Source organism: Corythoichthys intestinalis, chromosome 22 (genome assembly GCF_030265065.1).
Source record: "Corythoichthys intestinalis isolate RoL2023-P3 chromosome 22, ASM3026506v1, whole genome shotgun sequence".
NCBI classification, from domain to species: Eukaryota; Metazoa; Chordata; class Actinopteri; order Syngnathiformes; family Syngnathidae; genus Corythoichthys; species Corythoichthys intestinalis.
In genome coordinates, this window is record NC_080416.1 from 22757122 (window position 1) to 22782459 (window position 25338).

Sequence of the window (25338 nt, forward strand, 5' to 3'; positions counted from 1 at the left end):
TAAGAACCAAAAAAGGGGGGAAAGAATCAAATTTTTATCTCTTGTTATTTTTAATTTGGGTAAATAATCGTAAAATTGCAAATATTCTCTTATTTTAAAAAAATGAAAACAAAATAAGGAATTTTAAAACCTTTTTATTTGTTATTAATGCTATTTTATGTATGTAACTGGAAAATGCTTTTGGGAAGTGGCGTCGTTTGGCCTATTTTAGGGGGGCTTAAATATTGTCAAGCCCCCCTAAATAACTTGGTCTTGTTTTACTTAAAAATAAAAACAAAAATACAAAAAAATGCTGACATATTCATTATAAAGTTGCCAGAATACTAATTTAATAATCATATAACCTCTCATTATTAACTTAAATATGATTATAAATCTGTTAGTTTCTGTAGGTAGAGAGTCCCATCAGTGCGTCGTTATCCAATCCATTCCACTTGTTGATATAGAGAACGCCCACATCACTGAAAATCCACTCTGCGTTTTTCCTGTGACCATCGGGACCTGTCCGGCGTTAGAGAATAACAGTTTTTTGTTCAGTAGTGAGTAATCTAATGAATTAATTTTCCAATATTTGCAACGCCGTTACAATTACTGAGGATGTGAAGGGGCACTTTTTTACAATATGGTTGAAAGGTGAGTTGTCTGATTTTGACAGTTGTCTGAATGGGGGGGGGGGGGGGGGGGTGACACCATTGCAAACGCAATGATGATTACAGTTGGCTCGGAGCGATAGCGTTAGCATTTAGCGTGGCAAGCATCATCTTAAATTCTCGGGCTTGAAGAGGTGGGGGGTCAGCCTGTTAGTGCTCAGACCATACGCCGTACTCTACATCAAATTGTTGTGCATGGCTGTCACCCCAGGAGGAAGCCTCTTCTGAAGACGGTACGCAAGAAAGCATGCAAACAGTTTGCTGAAGACATCTCAACAAAGCACATGGATTACTGAAACTATGTCCTATGGTCTGATGAGACGAAGATCGATATGTTTGGTTCCGATGGTCTCAAGCATGTGTGGCGGCAACCAGGTGAGGAGTACAAAGATAAGTTTGTCATCCCTACAGTCAAGCATGGTGGTGGGAATCACCCCCACTCCACCTCTTCAATCTCTGCAGCAATGCTGACAGCACTCCTGTAACGAGCCGCATGACATTTTGGAGGGAAAATGACAAGCAGTACTCAATTTGGACATTTAGGGATGTACGTAGTTCCCATGCGGTGTACTCACTTTTGTTGCCATATTATTAATTATATTTTGAGGAGAAAATAAATGAACTCTATTATATAAGCTGAACACAGACTACTTTTCATTGTGTCAAAGTGTCATTTTGTCAGTGTTGTCCCATGAAAAGATATACTTAAATATGCAGAAATGCAAGGGGTGTACTCACTTTTGTGATACACTGTATATAGCATTTTATAGCATAAGCATTCTTTGATGCTTCCATCTACCAAGTAACTTGCAATTGTAGCCATTTTTTCCTGTTGTTCTACTGTATTAGATAAATAGACTGAAACAACATTAATGATAATAATGAATTAATTATGTCTTTGTTATCTGTTTGTTAAGGTTTGTGCTTGTACGCTACGACGTTCACTTACATCCTGTGCATCTCCTCGGGGCTAAACCCCCCCACCCCCTGTTCATAAAACCAAGTGACGCCCCTGCTTTTTGGGCTTAGTTTTTCTACGGGGCACTACAACTAAAAGAAAAATGTAAGTGCACACTTTTTAATTGTAACCCCTGCAGCTTAAAAGCCAACTGAAAAGCAACTATAAGGACATCGGAATGATGCATTTCATATCCTCCCTCCCTCCCTGCTTGACAAGCATGCGCAAGAAGAAGAGAGTAGTTTTGACTTTCAACTGCTCACTCTCTTTCTCTTTCGGGGCGCGTCAAGCGGGTCGCAGCTCCCTTGCAGGACCTGCAGCGCGGTGCAACTAAATCTCCCACCCCCCTTAACACGCACTTTTTTTTTCCAAAGCGCACTGCAGCAGAGAAACGCGGAGACTTAACACCGGCGACATGATGCAGCTTCAAACCCTCAGGTAGGCTCTCAGGATGATAATAATGCAATTAATATGATAAGATTTAAAAGGAAAAGTGGGCTATGCTGACTTTGCACATGTTTTGCTTTCTCATAGTTCTATTTTTGAAAATATGAAAGCAGCTGGTTAGTTTTCCAAAATGTTGGGGAAGTTTTTTTTCTTTCACTGTGGTTTGCAGCGCATCACTTTTCATTCATTTCTACGGGAGACATTTTTATTTAAAGCAAAGCTTCCTAAACTGTGATTTAGGGACAAAAAACAAGATTTCTAAGTGATTTTCATCATAAAAAATATTTATACATGTTGTCTGTAATTCATATTAACCCTTTCAGTGCAACTGGTAGTAATAGACCTCCAATCGTGTCTCTTTTCATCCCTTTCCTGTTAATTTAAATGAGTTTATCACTAGTAGATGTCATATCCATTTGAACTGGGAAGGTGGCAGTGAATGAACCACTTCAAATGGATTGGACGTCTATGGTCGTCAACGGCAGCCAATGAGCGACACAGCCCACTTTGTTGCCTGCCGAATTTATTCAAAGTTGAAAATATTTAGTTTTTGTCATTTTTAAAAGTATTTTGGATTTTAACAAAAGTCATTGCACACATATGCTTGCACTATTTATTACACTTATTCAACCTATCTCAGTCTCGTAAATGTGAGGTTTGAAGATATAATTGGAGTTTCTAGTCAGATTTCGAGCAAGCTGTTAGGGTTTCAAGTTAGGGATGAACCTTGGTTTGGCTTTGATTCTCAGGTATCCAATTGTGAACTTAAGCCAGGAAAGTGGTAAGGCTGCAAATTCGGGTTTCAACTGGCCGCTAGTCGAAGGCTTTAAAGCTGGGTATGGATTTGTGTGTACTTACCTGATGGAGACCATAAAAGTGGAAATGAGACCTATCCTTCCTCCCTTTTTATTTTCCTTCATTTCATCATTTTTTCCTTCCGATTGAGACATTTTCTTTCTTCCTTTGTACCTACGTACTTCCATCTTACCTTCAATCTACTTCACTATCAGTTGACGAGGCTCGGGCCGGTCTGTATAGGGGCCTAATTTCAAAAACATAAAATTGAAATATTTTCAAAACCAAAACTGGCACCTCCCTTAGGCATATATAAGTCTCTATGAGCAGCGGCATCAAAAAATTCAAAGTCGTTCCATAATAAAATCCTGAATAACTACTTTTTATATAAGTATAACAAAACTTAAAATGGTTATATAATTCTCAGAATTAATGGTAGATTCACAAAAATCACCAAATGCAGAGATAATCACATATATTTTCAAGATCAATAGCAATATTTAACATATCATATAAGTTTTTTGCCGGACATAGCATCTTTTTTTTTTTTTTTTTTTTTTTTTTTACAAAATCCAACATGGCGGCCGTCATGAAACAAATAGCTTTTTAAGTTTAAAATTCTTGTATATAAATGCTTACATCGCGCAATTTCTATAGATATGAACGTAAAACAGTCTAGATTCTTGGTTAAAAACAAAAAACAGGCAGTTTTCATTCATTTTACATAAATATTTCAAGCAAAAGTTACGGTATTGTGTAATCGAACATGGCGGCCGTCACGAAACAAATAGCTTTTTAAGTTGAAAATTCTTTTAAATAAATGCTTAAACCGCACAATTTCTATAGATATGAACGTAAAACAGTTTAGATTGTTGGGTAAAAGCAAAAAACAGGCAGTTATCGTTGATTTTACGTAAATATTTCAAGCCAAAGTTACACTAATTTTATCCATTGATTTTGTTCACAATGTTTCAAAGTGCATGCATGGTCCTATTTAATATAATAATTACCTTGAATCCCCGACCAAATCACTCTTGAGACACTCCTGCCTGCTTGTATGCAGTAAACCCTTTGTCCTGATTCCACCTAAATCCGGCGTTAGAACGCAGTGTGTGTTTGAGTTTATTACAGTGAAAGCCAATTCAACCTTCTGCCTGGGTCGGCCCCCTACAGGAAGGCGTGGCGCAATGTCTGTGGCACCTGTCTTTTCAACTGATAGTGGAGTCTATGCTTCAATCATAATATTCCGTGATATACATACATAATCCTGTCTCGTGTTATACGTATAATGAGGCAGCTATGACACAAGTAGTGAGGAAGGGGAAAAGATGGATACATGGTGCTGTATTAACTGAAGTTTTTTCCATGCTTTTAATTTAGGGTTCGATGAATGTCTTGTTTAGTGAATGAACATGTTGCAGGGACCATTTCTAACAATGCAAAGAGTTGATTTCAACCACCGTTGACTCACGCTAGCTTAGCCACCTTGAAACTAACAAATAAATGACAAACTACCTCGAATTTGCTGAAATCAACTATACCAACTAATTAAGCCCAAATTAAACTCGAAGATTAAGCCTAATGTCAAAAATTCTCAACTTTGGGTTTGGGTTTAGGGGTTAACAGCATGTCAGTGCCAATGTAAAACAATGCAGATTAACTGCACAATAATCAACAACACACATACGAATTGCACGATGCAATGAACACAAAGATGGGGGCGGCCGCGAATGCGCGCGCACAACCCGGAAGTACGCTGTACACCCACGCGGTCAATTTGGCCACAAAACGTGGCGGCAACTAAGCACTTTACACTCAATCGGACTTAAAACACATCCCAAACAGGCAAACTAACACGTCACCTCACAGCATAAGTGTGCAACACGAATATGATGTAAACAATGCTCACCGATGACTACCCGCCATTGCAACGGCAAAGCTACGAAACAGCCGCGCATGTAGCGGCTCCAACCTATCGCTGGGACCCTCCAAAATGAAGGAAAATAGTCACGTACATTCATGGATGCACACAGCTGGACTCAATCCTCACACGTCCCAAAACACTTGGCACATGTGACTTGAGACCAAAACATGAAGTAACTATGAGCCGTTACCATGGAAACAAATGAACAGTGGAAACCTTTCTAATATTTTCTATTCAAAATGCTCTTCTCACATGACTACAATTTTCTTCATTCTACATACATTATGAGGCAATAACAAAATAGTATCACACAGACACTAAGGAAACTAGTTTTAATCAGATTATTGGTTTGGAAAAATGAATGCTTTACATTGCTCAATTCTAAAAGAATGTAATCATGTTATTGTAACGCGTTAGCGACAACACTGCTAATGTTTTGGTGAGCCTGTTTTAAAGTATCCGAGTGCAATCTTGCCTTGCAGGATGTCCAGCAAATGAAGTCGTGCAGATATCTTTTTTGTCTCGAGTGTTCCTCCGGTGATTCACAGTGTCCTTTGCTCCTTTGGGCAGCTTAATGGACACGTACGTGGAAGATAGAGAAAAGGGGGGGCAATTGATGGTTCACTGGGCTGTGGTCAGGTGTTGTTCAGTCAAGCGAAATTTAAAGAAGCAGAGTGGTGGTTCGCCTGACTTCTCCTTAACATGACATCGCAAGTCAAAATCTAATGCTTTTATTATGTTTTTAAAGTTACTGATTAAAGTCGAATAATCAACTAATTCAATTTACCATTGAAAAACCATGTATTTACTAAATGTAATAAATTGTTATCCAGTTTTATTGACTTATTTTGTTTTTTTTCTTGTAACTACAATTATTGATAATAATTTAGGTGGCACGGTGAATGAATGGTTATCAGCGGTTATCATGGTTAACATTTCTGAGATCAAGGGGTTGAAAACCATGCTTGCATGTCTTCCTGTTTGGATTTTGCATATTCTCCCTATGTCTGCGTGGGTTTTCTCCGGGTATTCCAGTTTCCTCCCACATCCCGAAAACATGCATGGTAAACTGATTGAACACTCCAAATTGTCCCAAGGTATGAAGGTGTGCTTGAATGGTTACTTGTCTCTTTCTGCTCTGCAATTGGCTGGAAAACCATTCAGTTAGCTGGGATGGACTCCAGCACCCCCGCGACCCTCGTGAGGATAAGCGACATGGAAGATGAATGAATGAATAATGATTCATTCAAACATGTTTCAGGCCAAGAAAAAAAGAAATATGTCATCTCTGTTTATGTTATATACTTTAAAAGTATTCTATGTTGTTATAAGGGATGTCCCGATCCCATCACATGATCGGAAATTGGGCCAATCCCGCCCTTTTTCAGAGGATCGGAATCGGGTGAAAAGGATCAGATTAATTAGAAAATATACATTTAAATTTCTCTGCTTCATGCTTGTTCAGCCTCTGACTCTGCCTCCTGTTGCTTTTCTTGCTAATCAATGCAGCTGGCGTTTGCTACTTAAAGTTAACAATGATTGACAGATTTGTAGCTTTGATCTGGCGAGTGAAGGCTCGGTAGCTCTACGATCAAAAGCACAAATGTGTTAAACATCATTTAGTCAATCTTCATTGTCGAGAGGCTGTTCTCGGCAGCGTGACTGAATTTGAGTGGACTTACTCATATCAATTATATTAATGCTGTGGAGAGTGATTAAAGGTGGTGCAATGAAATATGTCGGTGCACCTACATTTTGTTTGGTGCACCAGTGTAACCAATGTAAAAAGTAAGTGTGAACCTTTGGCAATAATGAGCTAATTTATATATTTTGTTACTTTTTAAAGGCTAAAAAGTAACAAAATAATCCAGAAATACAATGGTATTGCCAAAATATGCAAAAATATATGTTCTGTCCTCTGCAACACTCTCAGAAAAAGCAGAAGAGGAATTACTGTATACAGAATAGAATAGAATAGAATAGAATAGAATAGCCCTTTATTGTCATTATACAGTTGTACAATTAAATTGTGGCGCATCTCCCTATACAGCGCAGGATAAGTTGAAAGTAAGTTCCAAGTTCCATCACTCGAACTAAGCTCCGAACCTTGGGGGACCGAGCCTTCGCCGCTGCTGCTCCCTCACTCTGGAACTCACTCCCAAAACCCATCAGGAACTCGGACTCATTACAATACTTCAAATCACTCCTAAAAACCCACCTGTTCAAACTAGCTTTTCCCACCTCTTAATTCTTAATTCTGTCTTTGTGTTATGTTATGTAAAGCGTCTTTGAGTGTCCAAAAAAGCGCTATATAAGTTTGAGGTATTATTATTATTATTATTAAGTATAAAAGTATAAAATCTAAAATAATATAATATAAAATGTCTATGGGATAGTCCTATTTTCAGGCAGTGCAAATAATCGAATGAAGTAGCAGCAGTTTGACAGTGAAGACATTGAATATCGCACGTTAATATATTGCACGTAAGTAAGTATTGCACATAAAATATGTGTCAATAGAAGTGAAGCAGCAGCAGTTGACAGTGAAGGCATGAAATATTGCATGTTAATATTGCACGTGAGTAAGTATTGCACATAGCATATTACATGTAAATGAATATTGGACAGTGCTGTACTTTAACATGTTTGGAACTTTTGTTCAACTAAAAACAAAAACTTTGGTGGCGTATCGGATCAGGACTGGGTATCGGCAGATTCTGAAAATTAGGTGACTCAGACTGAAGTGCAAAAATATGCGATCAGGACATCCCTAATTATTATGATACAGTGGGGCAAATAAGTATTTAGTCAACCACTAATTGTGCAAGTTCTTCCACTTATAAATATTAGAGAGGCCTGTAATTGTCAACATGGGTAAACCTCAACCATGAGAGACAGAATGTGTAAAAAAAAAAAAAAATCACATTGTTTGATTTTTAAAGAATTTATTTGCAAAATCATGATGGAAAATAAGTATTTGGTCAATACCAAAATTTCATCTCAATACATTGTTATGTACCCTTTGTTGGCAATAACAGAGGCCAAACGTTTTCTGTAACTCTTCACAAGCTTTTCACACTCTGTTGCTGGTATTTTGGCCCATTCCTCCATGCAGATCTCCTCTAGAGCAGTGATGTTTTGGGGCTGTCGTTGGGTAACATGGACTTTCCACTCCCTTCTCACCCCGTGGCGTCAAAATGATAACAAGAACGGTGAGCAAAAATCCCAGAACCACACGGGGGGACCTAGTGAATGACCTACAGAGAGCTGGGACCACAGTAACAAAGGCTACTATCAGTAACACAATGCGCCGCCAGGGACTCAAATCCTGCACTGCCAGACGTGTCCTCCTGCTGAAGAAAGTACAAGTCCAGGCCCATCTGCGGTTCGCTAGAGAGCATTTGGATGATCCAGAAGAGGACTGGGAGAATGTGTTATGGTCAGATGAAACCAAAATAGAAGGTTTTGGTAGAAACACAGGTTCTCGTGTTTGGAGGAAAAAGAATACTGAATTGCACCATATCCACTGTGAAGCATGGGGGTGGAAACATCCTGCTTTGGGGCTGCTTTTCTGCAAAGGGACCAGGACGACTGATCTGTGTATAGGAAAGAATGAATGGGGCCATGTATCGAGAGATTTTGAGTGAAAATCTCCTTCCATCAGCAAGGGCATTGAAGATGAGACGTGGCTGGGTCTTTCAGCATGACAGTGATTCCAAACACACAGCCAGGGCAACAAAGGAGTGGCTTCGTAGGAAGCATTTCAAGGTCCTGGAGTGGCCTAGCCAGTCTCCAGATCTCAACCCCATAGAAAATCTGTGGAGGGAGTTGAAAGTCTGTGTTGCCCAACAACAGCCCCAAAACATCAGGTTTATCCATGTTGACAAATACAGGCCTCTCTAATATTTTCAAGTGGGAGAACTTGCACAATTAGTGGTTGACTAAATACTTATTTGCCCCACTGTATTTGTTATCATTTTGAACAGCATATAACAACGATTATAACAAGAATGATTATTAACGTTATTATATTATTTCAGTCAGTTGCTTATGGGAAAAAAGGGGGAAAATACCAAGGAATTCCTCAGTTTTTTTTTTTGTTTCATTATTGTATTTTATATTAAAACAAAAAATAAAATAAATAAAATTTAACTGAATTGTTACCACGACCCCTCTTGCACATAGCGTCTTGTGAAATCCCTCTCCTTTTCATCATTATAATTCATGTATTTATCATGTGGCAGCACAGCTCTTTTATAGGCCACTCTTTGAGCACCATTTTGTTTTGGTGACAAGCTGTGTGCGTCCCAAAGTGAAAGTGATGCAATGAAGGCGCCACAAATCTGATCCTGTTAGCAAGACACAGTGCTGTCTGTAATTTAAAAAGGAGAAAAAGAACCACCAAAAAAATGCCAGCAAGTGTGCCAGTCTCCCTCCTTTCATATCCAACTAGAGATGGTTTCAGCTCTTTTTTGTTTTGTTTTTGTACAGCACAGTGGTATGCAGCTGTCGTCGCTTTCTTTCTCCCTTTTCTTGCGGAGCATACTAATAGTGATGGCAGCTCACGGCCCACCCAGCTGGCCGGGAAACACACACAAGAACAACTATTTGGCCCTCAATGAGTGCCTTTGAGGGCCAAAATGCTTGAAAAGTCAGCTTCATCGCTGCTTGTTGTCCGCTGATCTGATTAGGACATCGCACAGATCACTTGACTGCTGTTACCATTATGTAACAGACACTTACATCATTGTTTTACCAATCAACCAAATGGTCAGAAAGGAAAATTGCACTCAACTGTATTACAGTGCAGTATTTAAAAACAGGTAATAAAATGGTCTTTCTTGCGTGAACTGCAAAGGTAATGTTTCAATCTAAAAAGGGATCTTTAAAGGGAACCATGTAAATGTTAGTTCGAGTTATAATAATTTGATATTAAAACCCCTCTTAATGTTTTTGTTTTAATAAAATTTGTAAAATTTTAAAACAAAAAATTAACTAGTAGCTCGCCATTGTTGTTCACATTGCAGGGCGGTGACGTCACATGGGTACGCTGCCGTACTTCCACAGTGACACTCTTTAACTATGTACGGTAGTGATTTAAATACACCACATTAGGTCTCACATTAGGGTTTTAATTAATTAGAGATCAAGCCAATGAGTGCGTTTTTGTCCCTCGACTTTCGCCAGTTTCCGTTTAAGTGCGGGTCCATTGTGCCTTATGTTCATTTTGTATGTTGTCTTCACAACATACAACACTCCTGATAATGGCTCCCAGCATCATAGTTAGTATATTGTGACTAAATATTGCCATCCAGCGTATTTGTTGAGCTAAACAAGTTGCCAAAATTTTTAAATGGAATATGACCAAAGTCTGATTAATTTTTATGTAGGGTTGTTCCGATCATGTTTTTTTGCTCCCGATCCGATCCCGTTTTAGTTTGAGTATCTGCCGATCCCGATTTTTCCCGATCCGATTGCCTTTTTTTGCTTCCGATTCAATTCCAATCATTCCCGATAATTTTTCCCGATCATATACATTTTGGCAATGCATTAAGAAAAAAATGAATAAAACTCGGACGAATATATACATTCAACATACAGTACTTAAGTACTGTATTTGTTTATTATGAGAATAAATCCTCAAGATAGCATTTACATTATTAACATTCTTTCTGTGAGAGGGATCCACAGACTTGTAATTCTTAAAGGATAAATGTGATTTTGTATTTGTGACTAAATATTGCCATCTAGTGTATTTGTTGAGCTTTCAGTAAATGATACTGTAGCCATGCCCAAATGCATGACGGGAAGTGCAACCATGACTGTGCGTAGTGCTACCAATTGATATATCTTCTCTGCGTTGGGAAATAACGTAAGGTGTTAAGAAAAAGATCAATTGCTACCTTGCTTCCCCACATTGCTTCCCATGATATTTCTAATCGTAGGGAGAGGGACTGTAAGGCTTTAGCCAATTAATAAAAGGCTCCAAAGGCTGCCAAAATTCACTCTACTCATTAAATGCTGCCTTTTATCTCTCTATATAGGTAAAACGGTGCCATTACAGATTGAACGCATCAATGCGTGAGTGGGTCGTGCAGCGCATGCGTTGATTGCGTTAAATATTTTAACGTGATTCATTTTTTAAAAAATTAATTACCGCCATTAACGCGATAAATTTGACAGCCCAACTTTAAGCCAAAACTAAAGACTCCGGATGAGTGTAAGACATTTTGTCTGTAACGTTAAATACAATTAGAAAACGATTTAATTAAGAAATATATATATATTTTAAAAAGGCATGTCCGATATTTTTTTGCCGATTCCGATACTTTGAAAATGACGTGATCGGACCCGATGCCGATCGATCGGGACATCTTTAGTTTTATGTGTATTTTGCATATCTATTTTGATTGTGAACTTGTGAATGCCAGTTCTCTTTGCATTGTTGTTTAACTGTGTTAGAATAGGGCCTCATTAATACAGATTGAAGCGCTTTTCTTTTTGTTTACATTATTTATTTGACTATACATATATAACTACATTGGGTACATATATATAAAACTATATAACTATACTATTTAACTATCTATTATTTTTGTTGTATTTTCACTATATGATGCTTATGTTCAATTGTATGCTGTGAAAGTTGCAGAAGCTTATGCCAATAAACTGAGCGGTGCGAGCTACGAATCTGAACGCCTGTGTCCACTCGCCTTTCTTTTCCTCTTAGATCTCAATGTGCAAAATAAGGCGTCATTATAATCTGTTGGGTATAAAATGAAACGAATAGCCAGAAATCAAACTAAGTTTAATACGTTGATTCGTTTTCCGTATCGCTTATTCACCGGGAAGCAACATTGATAAGTCTGCTAAATCTGAGAACAGCAGGATGATAATCGAACTGTACAGCGCTTTTACGTAAGAAAAATAAGGTAAGACGTCATTAGACGCCATTCGACGTCTCAGTAGAGGCAAACTGTATCAACATTTTCGTGTGCTGTGATGCACGAATAATCAAACTGCTGTGTTTCATTGGAAAGCACACGACAGCTCTGGATGCTAACCAACTCCATCTTAATATAGGAATAAGTTGGATCACACAATAGGTAACCGTGAAGATCTGTAAACAGTTTTTGACATCAAACACTCTCCTGCTCTCGTCACTAGCGAACTTGACACTGGAACGCTTCTCGTCACATCTTGTCTTTCCTGTTCATTTTACTTCTGTCCTTCTCATTAATGTTCCACTCTGGTTCAATTTGAAGGGCAAAACCGATTATATGTTTATGTAGTTAAAGAGTGACACTGTGGAAGTGCGGCAGCGTACCCATGTGACGTCACCACCCTGCGACGTCAACAATAATGGCGACCTACTAGTTAAAATAATTTTACAAATTTTATTAAAACGAAAACAAGAGGGCGTTTAATATCAAATTATTATAACTCGTACTAACATTTATCTTTTAAGAACTACATGTCTTTCTATCCGTGGTACCCTATCAACAGTTAGCACACCAGACTATTGTCACGTAAATGTGGCCTAAATTGAGACAGCTATCACTGATAAGCTCTGTGTCTTGTTGACTATCCATCTGTCCATCCTTCAACCCTTATCCGAGAATCCTAAGAATTAGGATTCCTCAAAACGGTATGTGATGGCCAATGCAAACAATGTAAAGGCAGTCTATTATAACAAGAGTATAGACAAGGGATCATAAAGTGTAATTAGGCTTCTTCCAATGTGTGTGCTTCTCTTCTTCAATGATGAATGAGCATTGCCGACTTGCCTGGGGAGGTCGTATGAGGGCATGGCGAGCATACGGGCCCCCCCAGCTACCGGGTGGGTTAATAACAGGGCCAGACTGGTGACAGAGACGTGGCAGAGTGCCACTGGCCGGGGACGCTGCATGGCTTGCGGTCAGGAGGAGCCTGTTCTTGGAAACCAAACTTTTTTTTTCCTTACACTGCAGTCCAAGCTAGTCAAGACACAGTTCGCCACAATGCATCTTTCCTCAAATAGCTGTTGCTAAACAAAACAGAAGCAGCTTCTGAAGGCACATAGGCGGACACATTTGGTAGATTTCAAGGGTAAGGAGTTCTTTACAGATGCACGTTTGTGAGACTGCCCTTAGCCTGGAAGAATTCACAACAAAAAAGGAGCCCGCTGCAGTGGCCTTGCAATAAATCAACACTTCAGCAGTTATCTTGATAGACATCTTCCAAGAATAATGTTTATTTCAGTCTTTGGTTTTCAATGATGTTCCAGTTTTCAACAGCCAATCCACTCATTTTCCATGGGAGAAGGTTTCTGCTACCCGTCAATCCCACTGTGGTTCTCAGATTTGAAAACTTCAATTCTTTTCTCAATCACAATTCAGTGCTAGATCTTTTAGCTTTGAAAGATGGGCAAAACTTTGTTGTGATGTTAAATATGAAGAATCAGGTTTTCCTGATGCAAACGAATCCTGTGCATGTCTGCCAGGAGTTTGCAGTGTTGTACAAGTAGGTGAAAAGGCCCTCATAATAAATCGTTTTTGGGTTAAAATTGGTGGGAGCTACCTGAAGCAACGGGTCTTTATGTTTAGACATGTGTGAAATTGGAAAGTGAAAACTGGTAAGGAGAAATAATGTGTCTTTATTATCTTTACACCCTCTTTCTCCCCTGACTGATGGGTGTCGCTTTCTCTTCCACAGAATCGTTGCCCTTCTCAGTATACTTTATCATCTCTCACTAGCTTTTCCAACCCAAAGCCCTTCTGCACATGGTAAGTAATTCTTGACCATTAGCATCCCTATATGAAAATAATCCCTCATTTAATTAATGTTGGTTTTCCAGACGACATCCAGACGCCGCTCTGGGTGAACATTTCCCACTCGGGTGTCCTTTATGCCCCGCTTGGCCAAGCCGTCATCATCCCCTGCTCATCGTCCTCATCGCCTCTCATGCTGCCGCGGGTCAAGTGGACGCTAGTGTCCGACGAGACTGAAACGCAAATCTTGGTGGCGCGGGGCGGCAAGGTGAAAATCAACGAGGCGTACCGAGGCCGGGCCGATTTGCTCAACTACCGCTCCTCGCCTGAGGATATGTCAATGTGGCTGTTGGACACGCGCTCAAGCGACTCGGGGCACTATCGCTGTGAGGTGCAGCAAGGCCTGGAAGACACTAGCGACATTGTCCAACTGAAGGTCAAAGGTAACAAAAAAACAGTAGTAGAGAGTAAACAAGTATAAATTATTTTAACCGCACTTAAGTACTGGTAGATTTTTCAGTTACACTGTCCCTGACAAAGGTCTTTTCGCTTATCCATTTTGTAGAAACAATTGCTAATAACCTGACTTTTAATTATTCAGTTGGTTTAAAAAATGGCTCATATGAAAACTAAGACCCTCCCAAATTATGTTGAATGTACAAAAATATATTTGTTTCGTTGAAAAAAAGATTTATCATTTAATGAAGACTTAAAGCTCAAATTATGGCAAGACAAAAGTTTTGTCGCCTACAGAAAGTAGTGTTAATACTGAACAAAAAATGTACTTCAAATACAAAAATATGTTAAATAACATAAGCGAATTAAGTAGTGGTGCTATGAGATCTAAATTTAATATTTTGTATGACTTCCAGGGGCTTGAAGGACTGCATTCATGCTGTTCGGCAAGGATTCATACAATTTATTGATGAAGTCATTACCACGATTTTGCCACCACCAAACTTCACTGTTTTGTGGCAAAAGGTGGATTTTTTAGATTAATCTTCCATTGAATTACACCACAGTCGCCGCAAATATTGCAGGAGACCTACTGGAGCCAGCATGGATTCGAGATTCACTCAGAAAACAATGTTTGGTGTGTGCAAAATCATGGTCTGGGGTTACATCCAGTTTGGGGGTGTGCGAAAGATCTGCAGGGTGGAAGGCAACATAAATATTCTGAAATATCAACAAATCTTAGCTGCCTGTTACATTCCTAACCATAAAAAGGGACAAATTCTGCAGCAGGATGGTGCTCCATCGCATACTTCGATCTCTACCTCAAAGTTCAGAAGATCAAAATCCTCCAGGACTGGCCAGCCCAGTCACCAGACATGAACAGGATGAAAGAGGAAGCATGGAAGATGAAATCCAAAAATGTTGATGAACTCTGGGAGGCATGCAAGACTGCTTTCTTTGATGTTCCTGATGACTTCATCAATAAATTGTATGAATCCTTGGTGAACTGCATGGATGCAGTCTTTCAAGCCCATAGAAGTCATACAAAATATTAAATTTGGTTCTCACAGCACCACTACTTAATTCGCTTATGTTATGTAACATATTTTTGTATTTGAAGTACATTTATTGTTCAATTTTCACACTACTTTCTGTAGGCGACAAACCTTATGTCTTGCCAAAATTTGACCTTTATGTCTTCATTAAATGCTAAATCTTTTTTCAGTGAAACAAATATATTTTTGCACATTCAACATCATTTTGGAGGGTCTTAGCTTTCATATGAGCCATTTCTGAAACCAATTGAATAATTAAAAGTCAGGTTATTAGCAATTGTTTCTACAAAATGGATAAGCGACAAGACTTTTGTCAGGGACTGTACATGCTTACATTTTTTTGTTTCAGTTTTCAACTGGAACAATTATTTTTGTAGCATAAAAGTTGCGCCAACACTAGCCAGCTAACATGTGACACAAGCACCGTCATTTAATACAGATAGGAAACTATTTTTTTAAGGAAAACCATTGTTTTTACGCTAGCATCTTTATCCTGAGTATAATTTGAGTACTTTTGCCATCTCTCCAAAAAGAAGCTCAAACTCTTCTTGAATGGCACTAGCCCGCATTTCTGTGTGCAGGTGTAGTATTCCACTACAGGGACGCCATGGGTCGATATGCACTCACCTTCCACAAGGCCCAGAGGGCTTGCAAAACCATTGGAGCTCAAATCGCGACTCCTAGTCAGCTTCGGGCGGCATATTTTGACGGGTATGAACAGTGTGATGCAGGCTGGCTAGAAGACCGAACCGTTAGGTATGTTCAGATGTTGATGCATCCTTCCTTTTCTATAGCATGTGTCCCCTTCTCATTACATACATCCAAGAATGTTGCAGCTAAGCTGCAAACCCTCATTTCAGAAACATCTGTCCATCGTTAATTTGCCTATTGTATCCGCTTTGTAACACATTCCTAGATATCCAATCCAAAATCCTCGTGTAGCTTGCTATGGCGACATGGATGGAGAACCAGGTGTGAGGAACTACGGGAGAATGAATCCACAGGAACACTTTGATGTATATTGCTATGTGGAACACATGGATGGTATGAGGAACACTCCCTATATCGGCCCAACTCTAGATTTTTGCAAATTAAAAACATGTGATTCGTAGGGGAGGTGTTCCACGACGCTGTTCCACAGCAATTGTCCTTCGAGGGGGCCCGGGCATACTGCAGTGCAACAGGAGCGCAGCTGGCTTCTGTAGCGCAGCTTTACCTGGCGTGGAGCGAAGGTCTGGATAACTGTAGCCCAGGCTGGCTGGCTGACGGCAGCGTACGTTACCCCATCAGGACCCCCAGAGAACGCTGTGGAGGTCCCCAGGCTGGTGTCAAGACTGTGTATCGCTTCAACAACCAAACAGTCTTTCCAGAGCCATCCAGCCTTTATGACGTATATTGTTACAGAGGTGTGTATACCAAAAGACAAAATCAGTCAACTAGTGTCGTCCCTCAAAACCTGTCTTCTCTTGAGTCAGAAACTTGCCTTGACTTTTCCTTCTAATCTGTCTCATCTCTAGGTAACAGAACTATACCAACTGACTCTCCCATGGACATAACAAGCACACTGGAATCTAGCACCCTTGAACAAGATGTTATCATCTTAATGGACAAAGACAAAGAACTGCCACAAGACCAAAGTTCGGAACAAATTGAACGTGAGGTTCAAAGTGTTCTAGAAACCATTCCACTATTCTCAGTTCCTCCTACGGAAGAAACCCCGATAGAGGAACAGACGACGTTTACATCTGATACATCAGCACCTCCTTTGAGTACCATGGGTGCTTTAGACTTCCAAGGATCTTTTGACGACATATCCTCTTCTACAGAAAAAGACTATGACTCTAGGCACATCACAGGACTGAGAAATAGTTCTCTCCAAAGCACAGAAACATATGTTACCCTTCGAAACATTTCACTCCATTCCACCTTTTACAACAGCACAGATTCATATCACAACTTAACTTACTGGCTATCTGAAGTAGAAAGCACAACAAGGCTAGAAGAGTCTAACGCCACCAATGGCCAGAACTTAACAGCCGACATCTCAAACCAGGTCACACAGACACTAGAGATGATGACGTCACTGCAGGGTTTGGATTTGAACAGTACGCACACTGACATGCATGAAAATGAGACCCGAGTAGAGAGTCTAGAAGCTCCTCTTTTGACTATAGACCCAATTGAGAAAAGACAGCCTGCAACACCATTCATCCCAACAACTGAACCCCCGGAGGATCTCTCCTCATTTTGGATTCCTGTGAGTGGTTCTGGAGATACTTCTCAAGGTATGAATAAATAATATCAGGGCATACAAATGCCATGCCAGTGTATTAGCATGAATTTGTTTCTTTTTTTCCCCAGAAAGTCGCAAAGAAGTTGCTGTTTTCAAATTCAGTCCCGAATCAGAGTCCCCAACACACCAGACAGTTTCTACCTCAACCGGCCATGCTCCACCAGAGTCTTTCACAACCATCCGAGATCAAACCGCAGAAATAACAAAGCATTCTGCCAGTCTCGCCTCGGACAATGTCTCAACACATCTGCGCCTCTGGGAGTCTGTTTCTGTACAGGAGGGAAGCACCAGTTTGGAAATTGAAGATAACATGGAGAGTGATGAAAAGCAGCCCCTTCCAACCAGACCTACTCGTTTTTGGGTAAGCTCACCCTCCACCGAAGCTCCCGAGACGTCCAACGAGTTGCCTACAGATCCGATGACAGTACTGTATCAGCCATCAGGTAATGGACACCTCTTTGACAGCGCCACAGTCAGCTATGAGGAGGCAAGTGGACTCGAACCCAATGTAGTCCCAGCACTGACTCGGGAGAGCATTGGTTTTAACTCAACCACCAAACAGAGGATTGATGAAGATGCCATTGAAGAAAAAACTTTGGTTTCCCAAAGTGTTATACGGAATTATTCTCCCAACAGAAATGTTGGCAATGAAACAAATGTTGGTATAATTCCTGAAGAAACAGATACATTTACCCCAAATCCCACAGAAGGAGATGAAGAAACAACATTTGAAAAGGAAACTAAAACTACGCAAAGTCCAATTGAAGGAGCAACCACACCACTCACAATCCAAGATAACCTTAAAGCAACGCTCAAATCAGAGGAAGCAGTTACAGTCATGGCAATATTTGAAGAAGAAGCTATAGCATCGCTAAACACTACGGAAACTAAAGTTACACCAATAATTAAAGAGAAGGCCGAAGTGACTGTTACCCAAAAAGAAGGGTCTCAAGTTACTCCGTTATTTAAAGAAGCTAAAGCTACGCTTACCCCAGGAGATGAAAATTTAGATATACCTATATTTATAGAAGAGGCCAAAGCTACAGTAACCCCAAAAGAAGGATCAACTGTAACACAAATGTATGAAGAGACCACAACTACAATAAGTTGGAAAGATGAAGCTAAAATTATACCAATTTTGAAAGAAGATCAAAAAGATACCATAACCCATAAAGAAGACTCTGCATTAACACAGATGTTTGAATTCACTACTACTACTACTCCAGACCCTGAAAAATCAAGTGGTGTTACACCGATATTTGAAGAAGAGGCTAAAGCTATGTTAAACCTTGAAAACGTAAAACAAAGATTCAAGGAGGAAGTTGTGCCATCCACAAAAGAAGGTTCTACTGCAACACAGGCATTTGAATTTGAGACTACAGCTACAGTAGACCCTGAAGAATCAACTGATATTGAACCAATATATAAAGAAGTCGCTAAAGTTATGTTAAACCTTGAAAAGGGCGGACAAAGATTTGACGAGGAACCTACTATGACCCCAAACACTGACAGGACTACAACACCAGCGGATGACAAGGAGACTACAAGGATATTTGAAAAAGAAGATAAAGTCATCCCAATCTTTAGAGAACATGTTACACCACCTTTTCAAGAGAATCCAATTACAAACTCCAAGGTAGAAGCCGAAGAAATGACGACATCGCTCGACGACAGCACTTCCACCGGCCCGGCATTTGACGACGACATCACCATTTTACCCTTTAATTCTGAGCTGTCTAAGTGGGATCTCCTGACCACCACCACCACTAGACCCCAAGAATCTCTCAAGGATTTGGAGCTCAGCACCAGATCCTCGTCCAGCTCAACCACAATCAAGACAACCACGTGGCGGTCCTGGATTTCACCGACCACGACCACTCCCAACATCTTCCACCGGATAACTGATCCCTGGAAATCGACTACTTTGGAACCAGAGTATGACTCTACCCAGGCTCCTTCTGGCCAAGTTTTGCCCAACGAGAGGGTAGCAGCAGCAGCCGGTAAAGTGAAAGTTGCAGGTAACGCTAACATCACTCTCCTCGGCCTAACTGTCCTCTTCTACCTGACGACACACTAAAACCTCCAAGCTTCCCCCTGGCCCCGACCTGCCTGTGTCTTTGTTGCCTTGTTGTCCATTTCCAAACTCTCTTTTCTTCCTTCCTCATGACTGGGAAACCACTCCTTTTGGCACTTGTCTAACTGTCCGGTCTCATTACATGTGTAGTTTCCTTCCTCGTTCTTTAACTTCTGTGAAGTATTGTTGTATAATTCAGTGGTATGCCTGTCAATTCTTTTTTAAATGTCTGATTGCAATTTGAAAGTAACCCTGAATTTTCAATGTTAGAGCATAGACTTCACTATATGTTGACGAGGCAGCTCCTACAGACATTGCGTCTGGGTGGCTTTCAGTGCGATAAACTCAAAACACACACTGCGTTCTAACGCCGGATTTAGGTGGAACAGGACGAAAGTTTTAGTGCATACAAGCAGGCAGGAGTGCAGGGCCGGCCCAGGCCATTTGGGGGCCCTAAGCAAAATAATGCCAAGGGGCCCATATTTTTGGCCCACCATTTCATCGCAGTGTACTGTTAAACCCATACATGCAATCCAACCCATACGTATTTTGTATTTTATCAGATTTTTTTGTTTCTCTGCTCCAGAAGGATAAATTCTCTTTGACATATTCGTGCATCTATTTTCCAAGCAAGTTTGAGCAATAATCATCGCAAAGCAGGTTCAACGTCACTCCCCAGGTTGCCAGATTGTAATGACAAGAAAATGGATGTTTGCATAGATAAATGGCAATGCGCGCCACATTATTCACGATGCTCTATTAAAAACACATAAAATGAGGTTGCCAGATTGGGGGCCCCCTAGTGGTCAGGGGCCCTAAGCAGCGGCATAGTCTACGTATAGGCTGGGCCGGCCTTGCAGGAGTGCATTGAGAGTGATTTTGTCAAGGATTCTGGGTAATTGTTAAATAAAATAGCACCATGCATGCACTTTAAAGTGTTTTGAACAAAAATAAATGAATGGAAAAATTAGCGTAACTTTAGCTTGAAATATTTAAGCATAATGAATGATAACTGCCTGTTTTTTTTTTGCTTTTAGCCAAGAATCGAGACCAGGGTTCACTAAATCCGGACCTCGGTGCCACTTTTCCTCTCGTGTTTTCCACGTCTCTCTCCCCTAACACACCTGAATCAAATGATTATGTCATCAGCAACCTCTCCAGAAGCCTGATAATGATCCTGATTATTTTTATTCAGGTGTGTTGGAGGAGGGAGACATGGAAAACACGACAGGAAAAGTGGCAACGAGGTCCGGATTTAGTGAACCCTGATCTAGACTGTTTTATGTTCATATCTAGAGAAATTCCGGGATTTACGCATTTATTTACAATAATTTAAACTTAAAAAGCTCTTTGTTTTGTGATAGATGCCATGTTGGATTTTGTATCCATACACAATAGCGTAACTTTACATTTAAATAATCAGTTAATTTTCGGCCAACTGCCCGTTTTTGGGCAAAAAATTTGTAATTTCAAAATTTCTGCATCCATACAAAAAAAAAAGAAAAAAAGGCTTTTACATGTTTTATTTTATGTAAGATTTCACTCTATAAATGACGAGGGACAGATAGCCGGGAAGACGTGCTGAGGCAATAGTGACATCGGAATTCAACCTAAACAAGTTGTGATTGTATATAGAAAAATGCAAATTTTGCTTTTGTTAAGTAAAATTAAGATGATTCTGTATGCTTTCCTCAAGTATTAAGTTTATGATGTGAAAATTGAGTGATTATTAGCTGTTGAAAACTTATGTCAAATTTGCACTAAATAAAAAAAACTTAAATTGCTATTTCGGGCAAAAGCTTATATGGTATGTTAAATATTGCTATTGATCCTGAAAATATAGATGATTATCTATGCATTTGGAGATTTTTGTGCATTTAGCGTAAAATCTGAAAATTTTATAGTCATTTTAAATTTTGTTATACTGATATAAAAAAATATTGAATTGGGATTTTATTAGGGAATGACTGAATTTGTTGATGCTGCTGCTCATGGAGACTCACTCATATATGCCTAAGGGAGGTGCCTGTTTTGCTTTTAGGTTGCGAGTGCCTTTGGTTTTGAAAATATTTGAATTTTAAGTTTTTGAAAATCTATGGAACCGCCCCGTTTCCTGTCAGCTGATAGTGAAGTCTATGGTTAGAGCTGTTTTATTGCAGCTTCTTGATTGTCGTCACGCAATTTAAAGGAGACATATTATTTCACATATTTAAAAACAGTTCCCAAGGAGCGCAATGGGTAGTGCTTACCATCTTTACAAAGACGAAGTTATTAAAAAATTAACTGTGTCAAGCACAACTTTAGATAATATGTCCCCTTTAAACAAGCTTTCAATATGTTTAGAAGGACAATGTTGTTGTAAATGTGTTGGATCATGCACACTTGCACATCAAATAGTATTCTGATTGTAATGAAAATGAATATTTGATTTTTGTAATAGACAATCCTGTCATGATTTCCCAGTCGGAATATTTTTATGTTGGTGTGCTCACAAACCAAATGAATGTATTTTTTTTGCCAACCATCGTCATGATTTTGTGTCCTCTTTACTTCACGAGTCCCAACCTAATATTTTTTTGTTTGTGTTAATTTATACTCATATGGTAAAAAGTGGACCTGTGGTTGATCCAAAGCGGAGAGATGAATAATGCAGTTTGATTTGAATTGATACTATTTGTTTCAGATGCTTGCTTTAATGAGCCATGCCTCAATGGGGGCACTTGCATGGAGCAGGAGGGCCAAATTCAGTGCCTCTGCCTACCCACCTATGGGGGCAACCTCTGCGAACAGGGTGAGCTCACTTTATTTGGCAATTCCCAGTAGATGCCCACTTCAAAATCTGTTTTTCCAGACCTTGAGACTTGCGAGCCAGGCTGGGACAAGTTCCACGGCTTCTGCTACCGCCACTTCGGCCAGCGTCTGAGCTGGGAGGTGGCCGAACAGCACTGCCGCATGCAGGGTGCCCACCTGGCCTCTATTATGACCCCTGAGGAGCAGACCTACATCAACAGTATGACCTCCGCATATTTGACAATAACATGTTAAAGAGTGGTTATCCTTGTCATGGTTTGTCATCACCAGGCAACTACAAAGAATACCAGTGGACCGGCTTGAACGATAAGACCATTGAGAATGATTTTAGGTGGTCTGATGGTAACCCGTTGGTAAGTCACTTCTATTTTCATCTACTATTCATTGGTGACATCTGTCTTTTCGCCTGGGTGTCTACATACAGTGGGGAGAACAAGTATTTGATACACTGCCGATTTTGCTGGTTTTCCCACTTGCAAAGCATGTAGAGGTCTGTAATTTGTATCATAAGTTCTCTTCAACTGTGAGGGATGGAATCTAATACAAAAAACAGAAAATCACGTTGTATGATTTTTAAATAATAAATTTGCATTTAATTGCATGAAATAAGTATTTGATACATCACAAAAATCGAACTTAATATTTGGTACAGAAACCTTTGTTTGCTATTACAGATACCAAACGTTTCCTGTAGTCCTTGACAAGGTTTGCACACACTCCAGCAGGGATTTTGGCCCACTCCTCCATGCAGATCTTCTCCAGAGCCTTCAGGTTTCGGGGCTGCTGCATGGCAACACGGACTTTCAGCTCCCTCCATAGATTTTCTATCGGGTTCAGATCTGGTGACTGGCTAGGCCACTCCAGGACCTTAAGATGCTTGTTACGGAGCCACTCTTTAGTTGCCTTGGCTGTGTGCTTTGGGTCGTTGTCATGCTGGAAGACCCAGCCACGACCCATCTTCAGGGCTCTCACTGAAGGAAGGAGGTTGTCAGCCAAGATCTGGCGATACATAGCCCCATCCATCCTCCCTCAATAAGGTGCAGTCGTCCTGTACCCTTGGCAGAGAAGCAGCCCCAAAAAATGATATTTCCTCCTCCATGTTTCACGGTTGGGATGGTGTTCTTGGGGTTGTACTCATCCTTCTTTTTCCCTCCAAACACGACGAGCCAAGTTTAGACCAAAAAGTTCAATTTTGGTCTCATCCGACCACATGATCTTCTCCCACTGCTCCTCTGGATCATCCAGATGGTCAGTGGCAAACTTCAGACGTGTCTGGACATGCACTGGCTTCAGCAGCGGGACCTTGCTTGCGCTGTAGGATTTTAATCCATGACGGCGTAATGTGTTTCCGATGGTTTTCTTCGAGACTGTGGTTCCAGCTCTCTTCAGGTCATTGACCAGGTCCTGCCGTGTAGTTCTGGGCTGATCCCTCACCTTCCTCATGATCAGTGATGCCCCACGAGGTGAGATCTTGCATGGAGCCCCAGAACGAGGCAGATTGACCGTCAACTTGAACTTTTTTCAGCATTATTAACATTATTTTCTAATAATCGCTCCAACAGTTGTTACCTTCTCACCAAGCTGCTTGCTTATTTTCCTGTAGCCCATCCCAGCCTTGTGCAGGTCTATTATTTTATCCCTGATGTCCTTACACAGCTCTTTGGTCTTGGCCATTGTGGAGAGGTTGGAGTTTGTTTGTTTGAGCATGTGAACAGGTGTCTTTTATACAGGTAACAAGTTTAAACAGGTGCAGTTACTTCCGGTAATGAGTGGAGAACAGGAGGGGTTCTTAAAAAAGAAGTAAGAGCCGAAATATTTACTAGTTGGTAATGTATCAAATACTTATTTCATGCAGTTAAATACAAATTTATTATTTAAAAATTATACCATGTAATTTTCTGGATTTTTGTATTACATTTCGTCCCTCACAGTTGAAGAGAACTTATGATACAAATTACAGACCTCTACATGGCTTGCAAGTGGGACAACCAGCAAAATCGGCAGTGTATCAAATACTTGTTCTCCCCACTGTAGTTGTACGAGAACTGGTACCGAGGGCAGCCGGACAGCTACTTCCTATCTGGCGAAGACTGTGTGGTAATGGTATGGCACGACGACGGCCGTTGGAGCGACGTGCCCTGCAACTATCATCTGGCCTACACATGCAAAAAAGGCACATGTGCGTATTTAGCGCATTCAAGTCAACATTATTCATATGAAAGGCAGCAATAATGCATGTTTTCATCCCCTAATAGCCTCGTGCGGCCCCCCGCCTAAGGTACGGAACGCCTCCATGTTTGGGAAGCCTCGGCAGCGCTACGAGACAGACGCCGTGGTTCGTTATCACTGTAATCGGGGCTTTCAACAAAGACTGAATCCGCTGATTCGCTGTCTGTCTGGGGGGATATGGGAAAGACCCCAAATTCGGTGCATCTCAGGTGAAACCAGAGAGAAAATTCTTGCTTATATATGGCCAAAACTGACAAAAAAGTTCAATTTAACATTTTCTTTCAGAGTATGGAGTTCTGAACCCAGACGCTGAAATGGTTTCTTCTACGGAAAGCAACTTGGCCGCCCATCAAGATGGTTTTGAAACCACCACAGACACGCCACTTTACTGGGACATCAAGTTTTAAAAGCACCCCTCACTTCTACCTATACATATTACATTCTACTGTCGTTCCTTGACAAGGTGAAAAATACGCTTTTACCGATTAGTGTTGCACATGTGTCAATCTGTTTGGTTCCATTTCTTCTATAAAGTACATCGCAGAATGGTGCTAATACATTCAGTCTTACATGCTCATGTTTTCTGTCCGTCCAGATATAAGAGTGTAAAGTAACATACCCGCTTTTTCAGAAACAATCCCGCGTACGTTTTCGGAGACGCAGTTTTGTTCGTCAGCTTTATGTTGTAATAAAGTTTTGTAGAACAGAGCAAAGAATAAAATGTTCTCTTATTCCAGTGTTTCCTGTGGTGGTCCTTATTTCACAGGGAACAATAGGAAACAAGCAAAATGATTCATAATGTTGTTTGCTTGGACTGTATTGAGTTACTAAAATTGACTGTTTTACAATTACAGTGGTATGAAAAAGTATCTGAACATTTTGGAATTTCTCACATT

General features: G+C 40.3%; 1 protein-coding gene across 1 annotated transcript; it reads left to right on the forward strand.

Annotated features, from left to right (window-relative positions):
• The first annotated feature begins 811 nt into the window (after nucleotides 1–811).
• On the forward strand, nucleotides 812–25179 carry LOC130910160 (brevican core protein-like). The gene is made up of 16 exons (XM_057827173.1): nucleotides 812–1197; nucleotides 1568–1713; nucleotides 1983–2046; nucleotides 13469–13539; nucleotides 13611–13967; nucleotides 15617–15791; nucleotides 15952–16079; nucleotides 16148–16441; nucleotides 16553–17320; nucleotides 17397–19346; nucleotides 22086–22193; nucleotides 22254–22412; nucleotides 22484–22566; nucleotides 24248–24392; nucleotides 24469–24651; nucleotides 24728–25179. The coding sequence occupies exons 3-16, from the start codon at nucleotides 2024–2026 to the stop codon at nucleotides 24847–24849; spliced, it is 4566 nt and encodes a 1521-aa protein (XP_057683156.1). The 5' UTR covers nucleotides 812–1197; nucleotides 1568–1713; nucleotides 1983–2023; the 3' UTR covers nucleotides 24850–25179.
• Nucleotides 25180–25338: the final 159 nt, after the last annotated feature.